This window comes from Perognathus longimembris, chromosome 14, assembly GCF_023159225.1.
Source record: "Perognathus longimembris pacificus isolate PPM17 chromosome 14, ASM2315922v1, whole genome shotgun sequence".
Taxonomy (NCBI): Eukaryota; Metazoa; Chordata; class Mammalia; order Rodentia; family Heteromyidae; genus Perognathus; species Perognathus longimembris.
In genome coordinates, this window is record NC_063174.1 from 1,618,207 (window position 1) to 1,639,590 (window position 21,384).

General features: G+C 57.9%; 2 protein-coding genes across 7 annotated transcripts; both read left to right on the top strand.

Moving 5' to 3' along the window:
- Window positions 1–4,121: 4,121 nt before the first annotated feature.
- On the top strand, window positions 4,122–12,659 carry Dcaf11 (DDB1 and CUL4 associated factor 11). 6 transcript variants are annotated; one of them, XM_048362736.1, is made up of 16 exons: window positions 4,122–4,276; window positions 4,530–4,592; window positions 4,796–5,048; window positions 5,952–6,079; window positions 6,598–6,725; window positions 6,966–7,030; window positions 7,321–7,421; window positions 7,639–7,785; window positions 8,107–8,161; window positions 8,494–8,562; window positions 9,102–9,159; window positions 9,257–9,442; window positions 10,042–10,195; window positions 10,498–10,650; window positions 11,674–11,780; window positions 11,878–12,659. In XM_048362736.1, exons 3-16 carry the CDS (start codon window positions 4,894–4,896, stop codon window positions 12,004–12,006), a joined length of 1,635 nt encoding a protein of 544 aa, XP_048218693.1. In that variant the 5' UTR covers window positions 4,122–4,276; window positions 4,530–4,592; window positions 4,796–4,893; the 3' UTR covers window positions 12,007–12,659. The 6 variants fall into 6 exon arrangements, with proteins under 6 accessions (XP_048218693.1, XP_048218695.1, XP_048218696.1 ...); XM_048362738.1 differs by having other exon boundaries at window positions 4,869–5,048; XM_048362739.1 differs by lacking the exon at window positions 4,530–4,592 and having other exon boundaries at window positions 4,125–4,276; window positions 4,869–5,048.
- Window positions 12,660–16,608: 3,949 nt separating this feature from the next.
- On the top strand, window positions 16,609–18,147 carry Fitm1 (fat storage inducing transmembrane protein 1). The gene is made up of 2 exons (XM_048362880.1): window positions 16,609–16,856; window positions 17,503–18,147. The coding sequence occupies exons 1-2, from the start codon at window positions 16,609–16,611 to the stop codon at window positions 18,113–18,115; spliced, it is 861 nt and encodes a 286-aa protein (XP_048218837.1). The 3' UTR covers window positions 18,116–18,147.
- The last annotated feature ends 3,237 nt before the right edge of the window (window positions 18,148–21,384 follow it).

The following is a 21,384-nucleotide window of genomic DNA, read 5'->3' on the forward strand; positions in this document are numbered from 1 at the left end:
GTGTCCTTTTTAGTTTCCTACTCTCCAAAACAGGTAAACAACTAGTTACCCCACCTGCACGTGCGTGTCCACTATTACGAACTACTGAATTTAAACATTTAGTGTGTATTGAGTTATCTTCATTAATGTTCAAACTGCTCCAAGCCTTGGCCACGGGAAACCGGCTCTTAAATCCTTTTGACACAACCCTGACATTTCCTGCGTGCTGCTCTGATAGAGAGAATGACAAATGGCTTCACATTCGTCTTCTATATCTTCTGTTCCAGACATGGAATCAAGTATTTCTCCAAGATGTGGAATGGGAAGTGGTATTGTGTGACTACAGTCTGAGCTGGGCGCCGGTGGCGCGTGCCTGTAGCCCTAGTTTCTCTGAAGGGTAAGATCTGAGTGCACAGGTTCCGAGCCAGTCAGAAACGACAAGTTCTTGAGAATCTTCTCACCAGTTAACCAGCAAAAAGCTGGAACGGAGGCATGGCCCAAGTGAGAGAGCACCAACCTCAAACAAGCCACGAGAGAGCATGAGGCCAGGAGTTCCCGCCCCAGGATGCACACACGTGTACGTGCACACCGCGTGCACACGCACACACACACAGAGACTACTGCCCAGAAGGCATGGTGGCACGCTCCTGTAATGCCACCTACCTAGGACGCTGAGGCAGGTGGGTGCCCAGTGAGAAAGGAAGAAAGAAAGGCAGGAGCTGGTGGCTAAAATTTGAGGATCACAGCACGAAGCCTTCTATGGCAGAAAAACTCATTGACTCCCATCTAACTGATCAGCAAAAAGCCACACGCAGAGGTGTGGCTCAAGTGGTAGAGCGCCAGCCTTGAGCAGGGACAGCGCTCAGGCCCTGAGTTCAAGCAGCAGCCCTCCCCTCCCCTCCCCCGCCCCCAAAAAAAGTTAAATCCCTGGGAGAGTCACCACACTTCTCCTCTTTGCATAACACAAATGATGCTGCGAGGAGACAACATGTGAACACTTGTACGATGTAATTTACTCCAAGGGACTGGACGTCCTCCTCGAGGTGCTCAGCGATGGGCAAGTGCTGCAGGAAGCTCCTGCAGGCGGAGTTTGGAGAGGGTTAGGCCAGGTGGGCCACCCTTCCCCACCCCCCACCCCCGTCCTTGGCAGCCCCTCTGCCGCCCTCTAGTGGAGACGCCCAAGCACTGGGAAACAGGCCCTGCCGGGGAAACCTGACATCACCGGCTGACACTCGCTCACCAAGGGCCAGAAATGGTTCTAAAATAGGTGCCAAATGTAGAAAATCTCCTGTGGTTAGAAGCGGTAGAGCCCCTGGTCAGCAAGCTCCAGGTCCTGACTGCAGACACCAATTCCTAAAACAGTTTTACCTATAAAAGACTCACTAGGGGCTGGGATGTGGCCTGGTGGTGAAGTGCTTGCCTCGGAGTTTGATTCCCCAGCACCATGTATACAGAAAAAGCCGGAAGTGGCGCTGTGGCTCAGGTGGCAGAGTGCTAGCCTTGAGCAAAAGAAGCCAGGGACAGTGCTCAGGCCCTGAGTCCAAGGCCCAGGACTGGCAAAAAAAACCAATAGGCTGAGGGTACAGTTTAGTGTTAGAACACTGGCTTAGCACTGGGGACACCCTAGATTTGATTCCCAGCACGGAAAAATAATTGAACTCAGGACACTAATAATTGAACTCAGGACATTCTCAGCAACTACATCATTTCAGTGGGTACCGAGTATATCCATGTCTGTAGCACATGGGTCACACACACACACACACAATCTGAGTCCTTTGACCTCAGCTATTCCTCCTGAAGGTCATTTGCAACCACCTTGGACTCCAGCAAAGACCAGATTCACCAATAAACATCTTGTGACAAAAGGCAACTTTTCTCTTCTCCTTGTCCTCCAGAGTCAAAGACTGAGCTATATATTAGTCAACCAGGCCATACCTGTGACTTGGAACTGTCAGAGCTACTCACACCTTTCTCAGCCCTTGCCCCCAATTCTCCTCGTTTAACCTGTACCCCTAAAGACAGCTGAAGATGTACTGAAGTCCTGTCCTCTCATGGCTGCGTGTAATAATCTCCTTTCTCTTATCTCTTTATTTGGCATATGAAAATGAGTGGCTAGACCTAACACGGGACTCCAGGCTGTTGAGCCTGGGATCTAAACCCCGGTTTCAGGCAGGCCATGAATCTTCTTTCCGCTCAAGGCTAGGACTCTACTGGCCTGAGCCAAGCTCCATTTCTGGCTTTTTGTTGGTTAATTAATGATAAAAGTCTCATGGCCTTTCCTGCCGAGGCTGCTTTGAACATTGATCCTCAGATCTCAGCCTTCTGAGTAGCTAGGATTACAGGCGTGTGCGACCTGCCCCAGCTCATTTACATTGGCTGAACTCACTGTGTTCTCTGTGTGTGTGTGTGTCTGTCTGTCTGTCTCTGTCTCTCTGGGTTTGTCTCTCTGTGTCGGTCTGTCTCTCTCTCTCTCTCTTCCTGGCCAACTAGCACCTTTCCACATAGGCTATGTTTCCAGTTTGGCATTGGCTGGTTAATTGCATAGTCTCACAGACGTCTCTACCCGGGCTAGCTTTGAACCTCAATTCTCCTCAGCCTCCTCCTAAACATGTCTAGGATTGCAGGTGTAAGACACCACAGGCCCGATAGAAAATGTGTTTTGCTTTTTTTTTTTTTTTTTTTGGCAGTACTGGGGGTTCGAGGCTACCACTTGCGCCACACGGTTGGCTCCCAGGATATAAGACTGGAAGTGGCACCATGGGGTCAAAGTGCAAGACTGCAGGCAAGGGAATGGGTGGGAACAAAGCTCCCTTCAGCTAAGGAATTCTGAGCAGGTGTAAGGGTGGAAACGGCAAGGTATTGATTGGCAGAAATACAAAACACTGGATTAAAGAAAAGAAAAGCATATCAGAAAAAAAATCAAGGGGGAGGGTGTGCATGGAGCTGGGCCCGCGGGCGGGGGGTGGGGGGGCCCCAGGAGCTCGGGGAATGCAGTGCCGCCCTGAGGAGAGCGGAGGGGCGCGTGGGGACTCGGCCGGGCTGCGGTGCCTTCTCGGGAAGTCAGCGGGGATCCGGGGCGCCGGGGGCCGGGCGTCAAACCCGTCCCGGGGCGGAGCGCGGAGCCCCGCTGGAGGACGCGGGCCCCGAGCAGGCCCGCGCCCAGGCCGGCCGCACCCCGTCCTCCCGGGGGAGCCCGCGGGAACCTCGGGGCCCCCCACCTGCACCTGCAGCCAGGGGAGGAGCCCCGGGCGCGGCCCGCCCCGTCCTTGGACCAGGCGCCGAGGGCGGGGCCGGGGGCGGAGCGCGGGGCCGGGGGAGGAGCTCGGGGCCCGGGGGCGGAGCGCGGGGCCCGGGGGCGGAGCGCGGGGGCGGGGCTCTGGGCCGGGGGCGGAGCGCGGGGCCGGGGAGGAGCTCGGGGCTCGGGCGCGGAACGCGGGGCCGAAGGCGGAGCGCGGGGCCGAAGGCGGAGCGCGGGGCCGGGGGCGGAGCGCGGGGCGCGGGGCCGAGGGAGGAGCGCGGGGCCCGGGGGCGGAGCGCGGGGGCGGGGCTCGGGCCCGGAACGCGGGCCCGGAACGCGGGGCCGGGGGCGGGGCCCGGGAGCGGAGCGCACGGCCGGGGTGGAGCGCAGGCCTAGGGAGCGTCGGCCGGTCCCGGAGCGCCCAGGGGCGTCCACAGGAAGTGGTGCCGCCCCGAGGGCAGTGGGGGCCTGGCGAGAGCCTGAGGGACCGGGTGCCCAGGCCGCCGTGGGGAGCCAGGCAGCGTCTGAGAAAGGACGGCGCGCGTAAGGGGTGGTGTGCAAAGGGCCGTCCCGCCGCGAGAGAAAGGCTTCCAGGGGCTAGGGAGACCTGGTCTCGGTCCGCGACGCAGAGGCGCCAGCCCTCGGGGCCGGGGCCGCAGAGTGAGGCCAGGGCCAAACAGTGTGAAGGGATCCAAGGCAAACGGTCGGCTCTGGCTAAACTACTTCCTCGCCGCCCGCCCGCCCGCCCGCCCGCCCGCTGCGGGTCCGGGAAGCCGACAGCTCCCCACGCCCGCCAGCTCCGAGCGCCGCACGCCCCTCCCGCGCTGCCTCCCGCCCCCCTGTCAATCACCGGGCTCAGCTCTCCAATCCGCGGGCCCAGGGGGCGGGACCAGCAGCGGCGTCGCGCAACGTCGTCCGCTCGCAGGCCCGGAAGCCGGGAGGGGTGTGACGTCGGAGGCTCGGGACGGAGGCGGGCTGTGGTTGGCCGCCGCCGAAGCGGCAGTCGGGGTAAACAAGGCCCGGCGCCCTGACGCGTCCCGAAACCGCTCTTGGCCGGTGGGTAACGGCCGGGGAGGGGCTCACCCGCTTCCTCCTTCCTGGTGGTGCGCACACGCCCCCGGCACACCACGTGGGCGTCCGGCCAAGAGTGGGTGTTAGGCCGAGTGCGAGCGTCATTGGCTGCCGCCGCGGCCGGCACCCGCGAGGGAGCGCTCTGATTGGCTGGGAGGGGGGGCGTCGGGGGTCTATTGAGCCCCAAGGCTTCTGATTGGCTCGGTGGGAGTAGCTACGCGACGCTTTCTTCCTGCAGAGGTTTTGATTGGTGGGCCGGAGAGGTTACCTGGGAATCCACCCCCTCGGGGGACTTTGATAGGTGAGTCTCAGGTGGGAAACGGAGAGGTTCCCTACCGCAGGATTCCTATGGGGAAACGGGGGCTGCGCTTGCCTGCTGCTTGCTTGCCTGCCGCGGGACTGAGGAAGGTGTGTGTTCCTGGAGGCTTGGGAGTTTCCCCGGGGATCCCAGTCCCTAGGATGGGCCGCCCCTCACCCCCACGATCACCACCACCCCCGTTTCAGGAGACCCCGTATTTCTAGAGCAGGCTTTGCTTTCACCAAGCCCAAGGAGGTGACAGGAAAAGCCCTTGCGCAGGACTTAAGCATGCTGTGACCAGAAGATGGGATCCCGTAACAGCAGCAGCGCAGGATCCGGGTCCGGAGACCCCTCCGAGGGCTTGTCCCGCAGAGGGGCTGGCCTGCGTCGGAGTGAGGAAGAGGAGGAGGAGGATGAAGATGTGGATCTGGCCCAGGTACTGGCCTATCTCCTCCGCAGGTAACTTACCCTCTGGAGTGCCCCCCTCCCCCCGGGTGCCACCACAGTCCCTTGACCTCAGCTCCAAGCAGGAAAATTACAGAGGAGAGGAAACGTAATTCCAGCTTGTAAGCCCTAGGATTATTGTGTTTACAGAATGCCTTTCCCTGCACTCACTCATACCGAGAGTGGTTCTTATCTAGGGGAGGCCATCAGCAGAGCCCCCTCTTGTGCTTAGAAGCTGCTGGGGGAGCCGCTCTGGCTATAACTACACAAATGTAACCTGTTTTCCAAGTAAGTAAAAGAAGAGGAAAAAGAGGGCTGTAGTAGGAGAAACGGGATGTGAGAGGTAAAGACAAAAGTTGGGGAAGGGGTGTTAAAGCACACGCTATGTGATAGGAGGCTATGTGGATTTACTTGAAAAACAAGTTGAAATATCCTACCCATAACCTTGTTCTTGAGAAAAGAATGCCCTGGAGGAAGTGACCACCAAAGGGTACAGCTAGCTTTGTTCCTTCCATTATGGCTCCTTGGAAAGATGATGAGCCTTAGGAGCCCTTCAGAGTATTGTGTTCAATGTTGTTTTCCTCCAGCAGAGTTTCAGATATAAGTACTCGCAGAATGTTTCGCCCTTTGCCTTAGTGGTAGAGAGTGCTGGCTAGAATGCACAAAGTCCTGAGTTCAATCTCAGCGCTAACAAGGGCAGGCGGGGGGTGGGTAGCTCTGTTGGAACTCAGTGGGTTAATCTCAGCAGCAGGTTGGAGTGCTGTGCCTTTTTTCTGAGAGTACAGGTCAGATTCCCACCGCGTCTTACAGAGGATTGAAAATAGCACCAAGTGTGTTCAGCAGTGAATAGCCGTTGACTCCAGATTGAGTTGGCTTGGGGAAGGGGTCCCCTCCTTTATAATGGGGATCTCTCCACAGAGGACAAGTGAGATTGGTGCAGGGAGGAGGTGCAGCAAACTTACAACTCATTCAGGCCCTCTCGGACTCGGAGGAAGAGCACGACAGTGCCTGGGATGGCCGTCTCGGGGATCGGTACAACCCACCGGGTAAGAGGACCAGGGCCCTAACAGGGAGGAGGTGCCCACTAGAAACCCCAAACCCACCGGGTAAGAGGACCAGGGCCCTGACAGGGAGGAGGTGCCCACTGGAAACCCCCAAACCCACCGGGTAAGAGGACCAGGGCCCTAACAGGGAGGAGGTGCCCACTGGAAACCCCCAAACCCACCGGGTAAGAGGACCAGGGCCCTAACAGGGAGGAGGTGCCCACTGGAAACCCCCAAACCCACCGGGTAAGAGGACCAGGGCCCTAACAGGGAGGAGGTGCCCACTAGAAACCCCAAACCCACCGGGTAAGAGGACCAGGGCCCTAACAGGGAGGAGGTGCCCACTAGAAATCCCCCAATTGAAGAAGATAACATCATGTGGCGTGTGAGAGACTCTTTAGCCTCTGCAGTCAACTTTATTGACTGGGCTTGGGCACAGTTTTGCCAGCTGTCTTGTGCGCATGGAAGACCTTCTTTTTGGTACTCAGGGTGGATGAAACATTTTTTTTCCCTACTCGCAGTGGATGCAGCCCCTGACACCCGGGAGCTGGAATGCAATGAGATCAAGACACAGGTGGAGTTGGCCACAGGGCGGCTGGGACTTAGGCAGGCAGCCCAGGAGCGCAGCTTTCCTCGCATGTTATACCAGGTAGGCCTCTCCTCCCTCAGCCAGCCTGCCGCAGGCCTGCCGAGGCAGTCTGACGTCCTGCCGGTCCCCGAGATAAAGGAAGGAAACTTCCCAGGGAAGCCTCGGGGGCGAGAGAGGTAGCTAGCCGGCTTCGGAGCGTGCTGGGGGCTCTGCTTGTGAGCGAGAGCAGTACCCTTGGAGGAGGGGGTCCGACCTAAGGAGCCCCCTCTGCTAGCAATATCTCCAATCCCTTCCATTTAGAGAGAACGGGGCCTCTGCCATCAGGGAAGCTTCTCCCTGGGAGAACAGTCTCAGATGATGTCTCAGTGAGTATGGGGTTTGCTTGAGAGACTCTAAGGGCCGGATAGGTCTAACCTCTTCAGCGTTAAAGGGGGGTAGAGGTGAAAGAATCCTCAGCGGTCCTAAGGTTAAGTTAAATGGGGGTTGAAGTTTTGAGAATGAACAAGTAGAAAAGCAGTCATTTTTGAGGATGATGGAATGGATGAAAGACAATTATACACAAAACCAAAAAGGAATGTACTGATCCTCCATTCTGCTCATTGGGATTCTTCTCATCCTGAGCTCCCCTCCCCTTCCCTTCCCTCTGTTTCCCCAGCTTCTTGCCCAATGAGCTGGGCTTCATCGATACCTACTCTCAGAAGGCTTTCTGTGGCATCTACAGCAAAGACGGTCAGATCTTCATGTCTGCTTGCCAAGGTGCCAGACCCTGGTCCTCTGTTAACTGCCTTTTTGTCACACAAGGAACATTCCCCTTGATGTAGTCTAGAACGCCCCAGACCCGGGGAGCTCGGAACTTGGCTCAGGGATGCTTAGCGTATGTTTCCCAGGGGTGAGGGGGTGCTCAGCAGACCCGCGGAAAACCAGAGGTCTCGGAAGCCTCCTTCCCAGCCCTGCCTGACCCCTGTGCACACAGACCAGACAATCCGACTGTACGACTGCCAGCGTGGCCGCTTCCAGAAGTTCAAGAGCATCAAGGCCCGGGATGTGGGCTGGAGTGTTCTGGATGTGGCCTTCACCCCTGATGGGAACCATTTCCTCTACTCTAGCTGGTCTGACTACAGTGAGTACGCAGCTCCAGCCTGGGGCTGAGTCAAGCCTTCTTGTCTGAGATGGGGGACGCGCGCACGCATGTGTGTGTGTGTGTGTGTGTGTGTGTGTGTATGTGCACGCGCGCGCACATGTGCATACACACCTGAGGGAAATGTCAGAGGGAAAAGGTCCTTTTTCAAAAGGACTTTATGCTATTTAGCCCATTCTGGTCTCAAAATCACAATCCTGTTTCCACGCCCCGAGGGCTGGGTTTACGGGCATGTGCTACCTGACGCGGCCTGTGCGCTCCTGGTCCCCCACCCATGGAAGGTTTCTGTTTCTCTTCTCGTAGTTCACATCTGCAGCATCCACGGGGAGGGAGACACACACACCGCCCTGGACCTAAGGTATCGGCTTCCTTTCCTCGTCGCGGTTACGGGGACTTTGAAAGCGAGGCTCTCCAGGAGCAGACGTCTTGAAGTGGAACAGTAGACTGGCTGCACGTTTCTGTGTGAACCCTGGGAATTCCTACCCGCTCTGTCAGCCAGGGGGCCAGGATGAACGATGGTTTCACGGTGGTTTCCGGGTTCTTTCTCGCCGAGGGGACTCACATTACAGCGCGTGCCAGCAGGCCGTGCTCATTCTCTGCTTTCTAATCCGCATCAGCTTCTCTGTAAGTTAACGAAAGCTCGAGAGGGACATCACTTGACACAGCTCCCTCGCTCTCTGCTCCCCTCAGGCCGGATGAGCGTCGCTTTGCTGTCTTCTCCATTGCTGTCTCCTCGGATGGACGAGAAGTACTAGGAGGGTGAGTGTGGAGAATGTCTCCCTCCATTAACGAGGCAGGACTTCTGCTAGAGATCGGCTCTGTTACTCACTGGCAGCTATGGGGAACAACTAGACTTCTTCTGCTTTATCTGCTGCTTGCCATTGCCCCAGTGTGAGGTAACAAGTCTCGAGCCTTCTTTAAGGAAAACAGCTAACTCCTTCCCGCTTCCTGTGCAAGAACAGACGGGGGTGGCCGGGTGCTGACGGCCCGGGACTGGAGTTGTAGCCCCTCGGGAGTCTGGGATTGGAGGATCACAGCTTGGAGCTGGCCTGGTCAGGCCAACCTGAGAGGCTCTTAGCTCCACTTAGCCAGAGCAAAGACGGAAATGGAGATGTGGCTCAAGAGCACTCGCAGCAGCTAGGAACAAAGCTAAGCAAAAGCACAAGGCCCTGACTTGTTGCACACGCGCGTACGCACCACACACAGCACACAGAGGCCCCCGCACCAGGGCCTCTGAGCAGGACTCTCCAGAGCCCATGGCACGCGTCCCCTCCACCCTCCTTACCTCTGCCTTACAGGGCCAATGACGGCTGCCTCTATGTCTTTGATCGTGAACAAAATCGGCGTACGCTTCAGGTATTCCTTCCGAGACGTGGGACCTGTGCCTCGTGTGCCTTGGCCTGTTTTAAGACTAGACAGCAACCCTGAGTATGCGGGCTCCCTCCTCCCCCAGATTGAGTCTCACGAGGACGACGTGAACGCGGTGGCCTTTGCGGATATCAGCTCCCAGATCCTGTTCTCCGGAGGGGACGACGCCATCTGCAAGGTGTGGGACCGGCGCACGCTGCGTGAGGACGACCCCAAGCCGGTGGGCGCGCTGGCGGGACACCAGGACGGCATCACCTTCATCGACAGCAAGGTGCGGGGGCCGGGCTGCGCCGCCGGAGCCCCAGGCGGGCCCCAGGGCCTCGCACGCGCCTCCTCAGGCCAGGGCGGGCTAGGCTTAAGCCGGGAAACACGCGCCGCCTGTGCCCACCGGCGTGTAAGGAACAAGGCCCGGCTTTCTTTACAGGAACAGTAGAAGAATAACCTCCTGACCCAGGATGCAGTCAGGGCCCCCCACCCACCGGCGCCCTCGGTGGAGTGGTGGGATCTGAAACCACACGTGGGTGTGGAGTTCACGGGGGATCAAGGAGGAAACGAGCCGAGCTAGCTACTCAGGGGCTGAGATCTGAGAATGGCGGTTTGAGGCCGGCCCGGGCAGGAAAAGTCCTTGAGAGGCCTATCTCCAGGGAAGCACAAAAAGCCAGACTGGAGTGGTAGAGCGCTAGCCCTGAGCGGGAGAGCTCAGAGACAGCGCCTGCTCCGGAGTTGAAGCCCCAGTACTGGCACGGGCGGGGGGGGGGGCCGGGTGCCAAGTCAGAGGACTGGAGTGAGGTCTTACCCCAGAGCGAGGGAGTGGACTGATGGGCACCGACACCGGCAAGCTCCGACGCTCCCGTCCGTTTCTGGACTCAGGGCGATGCTCGGTATCTCATCTCCAACTCCAAAGACCAGACCATCAAGCTCTGGGACATCCGGCGCTTCTCCAGCCGCGAGGGCATGGAGGCCTCACGCCAGGCTGCCACGCAGCAGAACTGGGACTACCGCTGGCAGCAGGTCCCCAAAAAAGGTGAGAGCAGAAGCAGAAGGGAGACGGGTGGAGCGCCGCCAGCTCTGATGCGGGAGGAGTTCACACGCTTCCCCTCTGCAAGGCCTGGCTCGGACACACAGATCTATCTACTTTCGGGGGGTCCCGGTACCGTGGGCGTCTTCTCTAGGCATTAACTTACCGTTGACCCCAGGGGGCCCCGGGCGGGCGCCGGGGTCGGAGGTCAGCCACCGAAGCCCGCCTGGGCGCTCAGTGAAGCCGGGCGGCCTAAGGCCACCGGACGCAGCGCCCCTCCCCTCATGCTCCCTCGTTCCCGCCCCCAGCCTGGCGGAAGCTGAAGCTCCCCGGGGACAGCTCCCTGATGACGTACCGGGGCCACGGGGTGCTGCACACGCTCATCCGCTGCCGCTTCTCCCCGACGCACAGCACGGGCCAGCAGTTCATCTACAGCGGCTGCTCCACGGGCAAAGTGGTCGGTAAGCCGGGCGCGCCGGGCGGGGGGGGGGGGGCAGGGACGGTCCCCGCGACCCCACGCGAGACCCAGCCGAGCTCCGCGCGGCCACGGCGCAGAGACAAAGAGAAGAGGTCCTATCCGTGCGCATCTTAAACTAGGCAAGGGAGCCTGGAATTGCAGTGAGTGAAGATCACCAGAAATGCAGGTGGTTTTGCTTTCTAGCCAAAGAAAGGGACTGCGGAGGAAAGGTGGGAGGGAACAGAGGGAACAGAGGCCGAAAGAGTCGCAGGGAAAGGCAGCATCTAACAGTGAAGGGCCCGCGACCGTGGGCACCGAGGGGTGCACAGAAAGAAATGCGACAGAGCGACAGGGAGGAGGCGCGGGCAGCTTGTGCCTGGCTGTGCTGAGGTAGAGACCCTTGCAGAGAGAGATACACCCGCCCACACAGGAACAACGGGCACACACCTGTAGACAGCTTGGAGTTCGTTTTTAGTGTGTTCCGTATTTTTGCTGAAGGCTTTAGAGCCATTGTAGTTTCTTAACTGTAGGTCTCTGGGTTTTGGCTAAGAGCTAGGGACACTCACATTCTAGTTGGTACCCCCAACCCAAGGCCGGACGGGAACAGGGGAAAGAAAGAAATCACACTGTGTAGCCAGGCACCGGCGGCTCACGCCTGTAATCCCGGCTGCTCAGGAGGCTGAGCTCTGAGGATCACAGTTTGAAGCCAGGCTGGCCAGGAAAGTCTGTGAGACTCTTAGCTCCAGTAAACTACTCAGGAAAAAGAAAAACAGAGCTCTAAGTGGCGCTGTGGCTCAAGTGGCAGAGTGCTCACCTTGAGCAAAAAGAAACCCAGGGACAGTGCCGGGCCCAGAGGTCAAGGCCCAGGTCCGGCCAGAAATAGAAAAGAAAGGGCCCTGTGTTTGGGTGTAGGCTCTGCCGCCCTGGGGAAGCAGGAAGTGGCGAGCGGGGCGGAGGGGCAGCCGGGGGGGGGGGGGGGGTGCTGAAGGTCCCGTGGCGGCCCCGTCTCCACGGGCCTGTCCCGCAGTGTATGACCTCCTCCGCGGGCACATCGTGAAGAAGCTGAGCAGCCACAAGGCGTGCGTGCGGGACGTCAGCTGGCACCCCTTCGAGGAGAAGATCGTCAGCAGTTCGGTGAGGTTGCGGGGAGCCGGGGAGCCGCCTGACCTAGGTCGGGACCGGGGCTTGGGAGGGAGCCGCGTCCTGACTCCCGGCACCTGCTGCCTTGCAGTGGGACGGAAACCTGCGTCTGTGGCAGTACCGCCAGGCTGAGTACTTCCAGGATGACCTGCCCGAGCCGGAGGAGGGCGCCCGCGGCCCCGCGCCCCCTCCCGCCGCCGCACTGTCCTCCCCCCAGTAGATCCGACCCGCAGCCCCGCACAGGGCGGGCCTCTCCGCGGGTTCTCTGCCCTCCTCTTCCCTTTTCTCTTCTGGGAAAGACGCGGAGGAATCATTGTCAATAGATGGCAAGAAACAGAAGCCAGGCCCTGGGCCCAGCCACGCCCTGAAGAGCCTCCCACGGGGCCCGGGGCCTCGGCGTGGGCACCCTGGGGTCTCAGGACCTGGCTGGAGTCCCGACAGTGACTTTTGTCGCCGAGAGGACGGGCCTGCCCGTGCTGAATCGTGTGTGGATGTGAGGTGCGCGTGGACTGCCAGCCAGGCCCATCGCGCCTCTCGGCACATCAAGGGCCGCGGTGGCCAGTGGCGCTGGGTACCCCGGCCTTTCCTCCCGAGGTGGGGGGAGGGGCACAGAGTGGATAGAGGGGTTTCCTAAGCACCCTCCCGGGATGGGGACTTTGTCTCCTCTCACGTTTGGGCCTTTGGGGTTGCGCAGGTTGTGGTAGGAGAGGTAGAAGTCTCCAGAACTTTGTGTGGCCTGCCACGGGGCCAGCCCTCCCTTCCCAGAAGGCCCCGATCATTATGCTGAACGCCAGCAGCTTCCAGGAAGGGTATTGAGATGGGACTCTGTCCTCGCACTGGCTTCGGCTCCCTCAATAAACTGTGGGGCCCCGGCTCAGTGTCTGTGCCCCTCTTTCCTGCCGGAGGTCTTTGTTACCTCACCTCAAGAGGAAGCTTGAGCGGAGCTTCCAGACACACTGCTAAGCAGAAAAACACATCCCTTCCATGCCCCTCGGTGAAAGGAAGTACGAAAGCCATTCCGTTAGCAAGCCCTTTGCCTGGCCTCTCCGCAACCTCATGACGTAGCAGAGAGTAAACACAGTTCTGATCCTCTGGACCTCTTCCAGTTTCCAGAAGAGGCAACCGACGAGTGCAGCGCCGAGATAACCCGCTAGGACACCGATAGCTCCCACACAGAACCGAGGCCCCAGGGCGTACCAAAGGTCAGGGACAGGCGGTGCTGCACCCAGCCAGGACTGCACTGTCCCTGTGACCAGGGTGTGCGCTTCCAGCAGCGTCCAGACTCACAGCAAAGGTGCCTATTCCACACCCAGACGGGACTTTGGTACTTTTTACTTTTGTTTCGAGCAGCGTCTTGCTGCCTTGTGTTCTGAGATGAGTGAGCTAGGCTGGAGCAGCCGCGGCCTGGCTCCTCACAGGGTGTGAGCCATTCACCACGCGGCCTCACACCGGCAATTTTAACACGATTTCATTATTATTATTAAGGTGTTATACGGAGGGGTTACCATTTCACAATTCAGGTAATGTATACGTTTCTCTTTTGGACAAGGCCACCCCTTTTTGTCTTTCTCCCAGTGGGTAATTAAAGCCCACAGACCATTCTCCCAGGAAAAGACGTTTCCAGTGCAGTCACATTTATCAGATGTGCAAGCTAGCAAGGCCCTGGTCCTACTTACTTTGGAGGCTGGGATCTGAATATCACGGTTTATGGGGCTTGAACTCTGGGCCTGGGCGCTGTCCCTGAGCTCCTCAGCTCAAGGCTGGCGCTCTACCACTTGAGCCACAGCGCCACCTGTGGTTTCCTGGTGGTTCATTGGAGAGAAGAGTCTCATGGACTTTCCTGCCCGGGCTGGCTTTCAACTGCAATCCTCAGATCCTCAGCCTCCCGAGTAGCTAGGATGACAGGCGTGAGCCACCGGTGCCAGCTCCATGAGATTCTTAAAGTATACGTTAGATGAGTGAAACAATAAAGCAATATATATGTATACACACACACACACAATGGGTTTTTATAAGGCCACTAGACTGAAGGCCACACAGACTGAAGGAGTGTATAGGTCCTTAGAGTGTGTAACTGCTCTGAACATTAAAATACTATTTATTGAAAGGAATTTCAGGAGATGGATACATGGCGGGGGGGGGGGGTGTGGTAGTGCTTGTACTTATTTTTTGCTGGGGTGGCTAAGGTGGGTGCAGAAAGGAAGAGAGGCTGGGTGAACAAACACAATTGCGCTATCCAGTACACACGATGTGGAAAATGAACTGTGTAAGTGATGGGGAAACTGGGGGGAAGTGAGAGAAGAGGGGACATTTTCCCAAAAAGAAAGGCACTCATTACCTGACATGTGAAATGGTAAGCCCTCTGTACAACTCTTTCATAATAACAGTTAAATATAGATATATATATATTTAAATCAGTTGTGGGGCTTGCACTCAGGTCATTGTGGCTGAGCTTCTTTTGCTCAAGTCTAGCACTCTACCACTGTGAGCCACAGCTCCGCTTCCAGTTTTCTGGTGGTTCATTGGAGATGAGTGTCCCACAGATGTTCCTGCCCAGGCTGGCTTCTAACCAGAGTCCTCAGATCTCAGCCTCTGAATAGCTGGCATTACAGGCGGGAGCCACCTGCTCCCAGCTTGGTAAAATTTTAATATTTAAATTATATATGCACATATTTACAAACAAGCGTGATAAATGATCAAAATAGTTTCAAGTAAAAGCATAAGAAGGCCAGGCACTGGTAACTCAGGCCTATAATCCCACCTGGAGATCACAGTTTGAAGCCACTCAGAGTAAAGTCCACGAAACTCTTATCTCCAATTAACCACCCCCAAAAAAGCTGGAAGCAGAGTTGTGGCTCAAGTCGTAGAGCACTAGCCTTGAGCAGGACAGCTCAGGGACAGCGCCCAGGCCCTGAGTTCAAGCGCCAGGACCAGCACACACACACACACACGCACACACACGTTATGCATGTGTGACAGAGTGGGTACAGGAGGAGGGAATGACCAGTAGAGAGAATGGATGAGAGTGAATATGGTGGGACTTGTTGAAATTATTTTAAGAAGCAGGTGTGGAGCCAGGCACCGGGGCTCACTCCTATAATCCTACTACCAGAACAAAAAAGCTCATGATACTTTTGGTGGTGGTGGTGGTGGTGGTGGTTGGGGGGCTTGAACTCAGGACCTGGGCGCTGTCCCTGAGCCTCATTGTGCTCAAGGCTAGCGCTCTATCACATGAACCACAGTGCCACTTGTGGCTTCTTTTTGAGTGGTTCGTTGGAGATGAGGGTCTCACAGGGACTTTTCTGCCCCGGCTGGCTTCTAACTGCGATCCTCAGATCTCAGCCTCCTGAGCAGCTGGGATGGCAGGCGCGAGCCACCAACACCTGGCTCAGGAGACTCTTATCGACAGTTAATCACCAGAAAGCCTGAATTGGAGCTGTGGCTCGAGTGGTCGAGCACCAAACCTGAGTGGAAAAAGCCAAGTGTGAATGAGAAGCTCTGAGTCCACGCCCCAGCACTGGTACACGCATACACACACACACACACAAAAAAAAAAAAAAACCTTTAAAAAACAAGAAAATCTTCTATAGGATCGATAAGCAAGGAAACTGGAAGGCCACTTTGCCCAAGTGTAGGCTTTAGGATTTGAAATGACCTGATTATGTAATACCTGGATCCGTGTGTAGATGAGGACAGTAAAGATAAAGGAGAGCTAGCCAAAGTCAGCCGAGACCACAACCTGAGTGGGTTTTGGTTGCCACTTCTGGCTACTTGGTGGTTAAATTAAAGATAAGAGTTGCGTGGACTTTCCTGCTGAGACTGGCTGCAAACTGGCATCCCCAGATCTCACCTTCCCCGGGAGCTAGGGTTCCTGGTGCGCCTCCAGTGCCCGTTCCTAGCCCTATCTTTGTGGGCTTCCATTGGGCTACCGTTTCGAGGAAGGACGATGACAACTGATCTTCCCCTACCCGGTGACAGACGCTTCTCGAGTGAGTTGTGCTCCATTTGTCGGCTTGGACACTGGGGTTGTGTGTGGGTCCCTGGAGCCTGGTTAGGACAGACATCAGGTGTGGATGGACACCACACTGGGGCTGTTTTTCCGAGGGTTTCTTCCTCTCCATAGCTGGAGGCAAGTCTCACCTGGAGGGCGCTGAGAGTTCCACGCGGACCGCCGTCCTCTCACACGGGATGTCCTTCTTGGGGCACTTGAACGTCACGGGTTGATCAAACACAAATCGGAGCCATTGTACAATGGCCACTTTATACAGCCGTCCTGTCCAAGCTAGCCCTGGGACGCCCTCATCCCGACCGGAGCCAGCGCTCGGCTGCCAGGCTTACAGTCCCCCCCCCCCCCCCGCCCGGAGTGGACAGTACTGTGTGTGCCCCCCCACCCCCCCCACCCCCCCCCCCGCTGCTCAGAACCCCGAGAGATAAAACAAGACACAGATTCGCTTTAACAACTTCCCCGAGGTTGGCTCCGCTTTCTCCTCACGCCCTGTGCCTCCTCCGTGGAGCGGAGACGCGGCGGGAAGGACACGCGTGGCGTGGCGTGGCGTGGCGTGGCGACCGGCGGGCGAGGACGCGGGGGCAGCCGAGGGCACGGGGCTGGCAGCAAGGGGCGCACGCCGTCGCGGGCACCCGAGGTCCAGGCCCCGGCCCCCCGCTGCCCCCCGCCCCTCCCCCGCCCGCCAGCTGCTGTCGGCTCTGCCCTGTGTCTGCCACACCTGTCACTGCCTGTCCTTGTCTGAGTGGGGGGGGGGGCAGGAGCAGCCCCTCCTCCGCGGCCCAGCAGAGCAGACAGCGAGTGGGGAGGGGAGGGAGCATGGAGCGGGGGCCGCCGGCGGGGGCCCGCGTGCGGGCGGCGCTGGGCTGCGTGGTCAGGGCGCTGCTCTGGGCGGCCTGCGCCCTGCTGCACTGGGGGAGCGAGCAGGCCGCCCGCCTCCTGGGCAGCCCCTGCCTGCGGCGCCTCTACCACGCCTGGCTGGCCGCCGTGGTCATCTTCGGGCCCCTGCTGCAGTTCCACGTCAACTCCCGCACCGTCTTCGCCAGCCACGGCAACTTCTTCAACATGTGAGTGGACGCGAGGCCCGGGAGCCCGCTCCCGCACTCGGGGGGCCCCCCCCCCGCTCCCCGCGAACGCCCGATGGCCTCAGTCTGCACGCTAAAGACAGGCCAGGAGGTGGACAGGAGAGGGGAGGGGGAGGGGGCCGTGCGCGGGCCGGCCGCAAGAGCGAGTGTGGGCCCGAGCGTGGGCAGTGGCCCCCTAAAGAGCCTCCAGTGGCCTGGGGCGGGGGTGTCGGGAGGAGGGGGCCACCGGGCACCCACAGCCCTGCGCTCAGCAGAACACAGTGCGTGACCCCGCTGCTGCGTGGTTGGTTGTGATTGTATCCTAACTTGATAAGAGCGATCGATCCACGAGCCAGGCCCATCACAGGCGGGAGCCCGCCTCACATACATGGATGGTAGGCAGACAGACAGGAAGACAGACAGACAGACAGACAGGTAGATACATTATAGAAAGCTAGCTAGATGGATGATAGATCGATGGGGGAAATGACAGATGACAGACACATAGGCACGTACGGATAAATGGGCAGCAATAGAGACGCACAGTGGTTATATTTAAAAAGAAGGGGAAGAGGGCGGGCAGGCGGGGGGAGGTGGAAGGCGGGATCTCAGCCGCCTCCCCTGTGTCCCTCCCCCTCCCCCCCCACAGAAAGTTCGTGAACTCGGCGTGGGGCTGGACCTGCACCTTCCTGGGGGGCTTCGTGCTGCTGGTGGTGTTCCTGGCCACCCGGCGGGTGGCGGTCACCGCCAGGCACCTCAGCCGCCTGGTGGTGGGGGCGGCGGTGTGGCGGGGGGCCGGCCGGGCCTTCCTGCTCATCGAGGACCTGACGGGCTCCTGCTTCGAGCCTCTGCCCCAGGGCCTCCTGCTCCACGAGCTGCCCGACCGGCGGAGCTGCCTGGCGGCCGGGCACCAGTGGCGGGGCTACACGGTCTCCTCCCACACCTTCCTGCTCACCTTCTGCTGCCTGCTCATGGCCGAGGAGGCCGCCGTGTTCGCCAAGTACCTGGCCCACGGGCTGCCCGCGGGCGCGCCCCTGCGCCTGGTCTTCCTGCTCAACGTGCTGCTGCTGGGCCTCTGGAACTTCCTCCTGCTCTGCACCGTCGTCTACTTCCACCAGTACACGCACAAGGTGGTGGGCGCCGCCGTGGGCACCTTCGCCTGGTACCTCACCTACGGCAGCTGGTACCACCAGCCCTGGTCGCCCGGGAGCCCGGGCCACGGGCTCTTCCCGCGCCCCCGCCCGGGCCGCAAGCACAACTGACACAAATAAAGGCTCCGAAGGCCTGGCCCTGCCTCTGGCTCCTGGCATCATTTATTTGGGGCCCGAAAAGGGCAGGAAGGGTAAGAAAAGGCTCTGGTAGTCACTGAACTGGGAATCTCTCCCTCTCCCTCTCTCTCTCTCTCTCTCTCTCTCTCTCTCTCTCTCTCTCTCTCTCTCTCTCTCTCTCTCTCTCTCTCTCTCTCTCTCTCTCTTCTCTGTACCAGTGTGAGGGCCTGGACTCTCCTTGGCTTTTCCGCTCCCGGCTGGCACTGTACCGTTTGAGCTATACTTCTACTTCCAGGCTTGTTTTGCTGGTTAATTGGAGATAGGAGTCTGTTGGATTTATTTGCACAAACTGCCTTCGAACTTTGATCCTCAGATCTCAGCCTCCTGAATAGCTAGCTAGCTTTTCTTATTTTTCTGTTTCTCTTATTTTCATCTCTATTTGTTATCAGCATTCATCAGCTGCACAAGGGGGGGGGGAACCATCATTTTAACATGTTTGTAGATGCACGCACACCTCTCCATCACCCTCTCCCCCAAATCTTTTGTTCTCTAACAGGATGTCCTTCCTTTCAGTCTTCTAGCTATGTGGGACTGTGGAACCAAGAAATGGTGCTAGTGACTCAAAATCACAGTGCTCTAGCCACACACCGGTGGCCCATATCTGTAATCCTGGCTACTCAGGAGACTGAGATCTGAGGGTCACCGTTCAAAGCCAGGCCAAGCAAAAAGTCCCTGAGTCTCGTATCTCCAATTACATACTCAAAAAGCCAGAAGTGGAGCTGTGGCTTAAGTGGTAGAATGCTAGACTTGAGTGCATAAAACTCAGGGAAAGCACCCAGGCCCTGAGTTCAAGCCCCCAGGTTCCTGACGTGTGTGTGTGTGTGTGTGTGTGTGTGTGTGTGTGTGCTATTCTCTTTCCTCTTGTACTAGGGAATAAACCCAGGCGTGCCTTGCCACAGAGCTACTCAGAGTCTTGCCACAAAGATCTATGAAGGCCTTGAACTTCCAGGGTTTATTTTTTGGTAGTTTTTGGTGGTCATGAATTTTGTAATTTTTAGTGTGTGTGTGCTGGTCCTGGGTTTTGAGCACTGCTCCTGAGCTTCATTTGCCCAAAGTTAACATTCTACCACTAGAGCCACAGCTCCACTTAGGGCCTTTTGGTAATTTATTGGAGATAAGAGTCTCACAGAAGGGGCTGGGAATGTGCTTAGGGGTAGAGTACTTGCCTAGCACGCATGAAGCCCTGGGTTCAATTCCTCAGCACCACACACACAGACAAAGCCAGAAGCGGCGCTGTGGCTCAAGTGGCAGAGTGCTAGCCTTGAGCAAAAAGAAGCCAGGGACAGTGCTCAGGCCCTGAGTTCAAGGCCCAGAACTGGCAAGAAAGAAAAAAAAAGGAGCGACAGGTACCTTTGGCAAAAGCCCACTGCCCAGGACACCCGGCGTGAAATGAGGGGAAACCATGGCTCCCGGAGGGGCTGGCAGACACTAACAGTGCCAGCACAGGAAGGCCTGCGTGGAAGGCTGGCGCGATGAGACTCGCGTGAGCACGGGCAGAGGGAGGGAGGAGCCGGGGCACGCGAGGAGCCACGGAGCCGGCCAGATGCCGCGTGGCTGGACGTGTGGGCTGGGGAGGGGGTCTCGGAGGCAGCGTCTGGGGACTGGGGGCCCGGCCGTCACGAGACCGCCGCGGTGTCCGTGGCTGGGGCCGGCGAGGCCCGTGGCGGTGCAGAGAGCGAGCCCAAGAGCACTGACAGCGAGCGCGCCTGGGGTCAGCCCCGCGGGACGCGGGGGCCCGGCCGCCATGGCGCCCACTCCAACCCGAGCAAACCAAGGGGCCCGGCTGATGCCTCGACCACCGATCCCCAGGGAAGCACAGAGACATACGGAGAGGAGGTTTTTCACTTATGGGGCTACCATGTACAGTTGCAAAGGTTTTTTGCTTGTTTTTCCAGTCCTGGGCCTTGAACTCAGAGCCCTGAGCACTGTCCCTGGCTTCTTTTGCTCAAGGCTAGCACTCTGCCACTTGAGCCACAGCGCCACTTCTGGCCGTTTTCTGTCTATGTGGTGCTGGGGAATCGAACCCAGGGCTTCGTGCATGCTAGTCAAGCGCTCCACCACTAAGCCACATTCCCAGCCCTACAGTTGCAAGAGTGAATGTCACAGGTTAAAGTCACTTGTTCACACTAGCAAATAGAGGAGCCAGAATTATAAATCAGGCAGTATGGGTACATTGCCTGTGTTCTAAACAGAAAAAAAAAAAAAAAACAATAAGAGATTAGCAACTACGGCCCTCCTGTGGCCAGTTTCTGTGTGGCCTGCAAGCGAACAATCTTTACATTTTCATATGTTAATAAAAATCGAAGATGAGTTTTTGCTGACACTTTGACATTATATGAAATTCAAATTCTGGTGTCCATAAATTAAGGTTTTCTGGAACCCAGCCACACTGGTTCAATTGCACAGCCTGCTTTCTTGTTACAGTGGTAGAACCAAGTAGACACTACAGACTGCAAGGCCTACAAAGCCTCTATCATCGAACCCCTTAGGAAAGTTTGCTCAGACGTGGCTTCAACCCCTACGTTTCCTCTACCAATGCCATTAAATTGTCTAGTGTCAGAGAGAAAGGTGTCAGTCCTCCCGTGGATCGCCACAGGGAAGGGGTAGGTACTCTAGGAAGGAGGCAGGAGAAAGCTCTCTGAGGCGCTGACATCTGAGCTGAGAACGGAATGTCCGCGCCGGGGAGGGAGAGGGAGCTTCAGGCCAAGGACGGGTTCTCAAGGGCAGATTCCCAGGGGCAGGGACGAGCAACTGTTTGAGGCGCACACAGAAAGACTTTGCAAGTGGGGTGCCCGAGAGGAAGCCATAGAGGCCCGGGTGGCCCCTTCCTGTAATCCTCCTAGTCAGGAGGCTGAGATCTGAGGCTCTGGGTTCAAAGCCGGCCAGGGTGGGAAACTCTGTGCCACTTTCCACTAAATCATTAGGGGGGGGGGGAAGACAAAAGTGGAGCTTTGGCCCACGTGGGAGAGCGCTAGTTTAAGCAAAAGAGGCTCAGGAACAACCCTCAGGCCCTGAGTTCAAGGCCCAGTGCCAGCACACACACACACACAGGCCCTGAGTTCAAGGCCCAGTGCCTGTGCACACCCCCCCCCCCGCGCGCACGCACACACACACACACAGGAACAACCCTCGGGCCCTGAGTTCAAGGCCCAGTGCCAGCACACACACACACACACACACACACACTCAGGAACAACCCTCGG

Coding starts and splice junctions, on each gene's coding strand:
- Dcaf11 (XM_048362736.1), top strand. CDS start 4,894: ATGGGATCCCGTAACAGCAGCAGCGCAGGATCCGGGTCCGGAGACCCC. Junction 7,031..7,320: donor CAGTCTCAGATGATGTCTCA/GTGAGTATGGGG, acceptor CTGTTTCCCCAG/CTTCTTGCCCAATGAGCTGG. Junction 11,781..11,877: donor AGAAGATCGTCAGCAGTTCG/GTGAGGTTGCGG, acceptor GCTGCCTTGCAG/TGGGACGGAAACCTGCGTCT.
- Fitm1 (XM_048362880.1), top strand. CDS start 16,609: ATGGAGCGGGGGCCGCCGGCGGGGGCCCGCGTGCGGGCGGCGCTGGGC. Junction 16,857..17,502: donor CACGGCAACTTCTTCAACAT/GTGAGTGGACGC, acceptor CCCCCCCCACAG/AAAGTTCGTGAACTCGGCGT.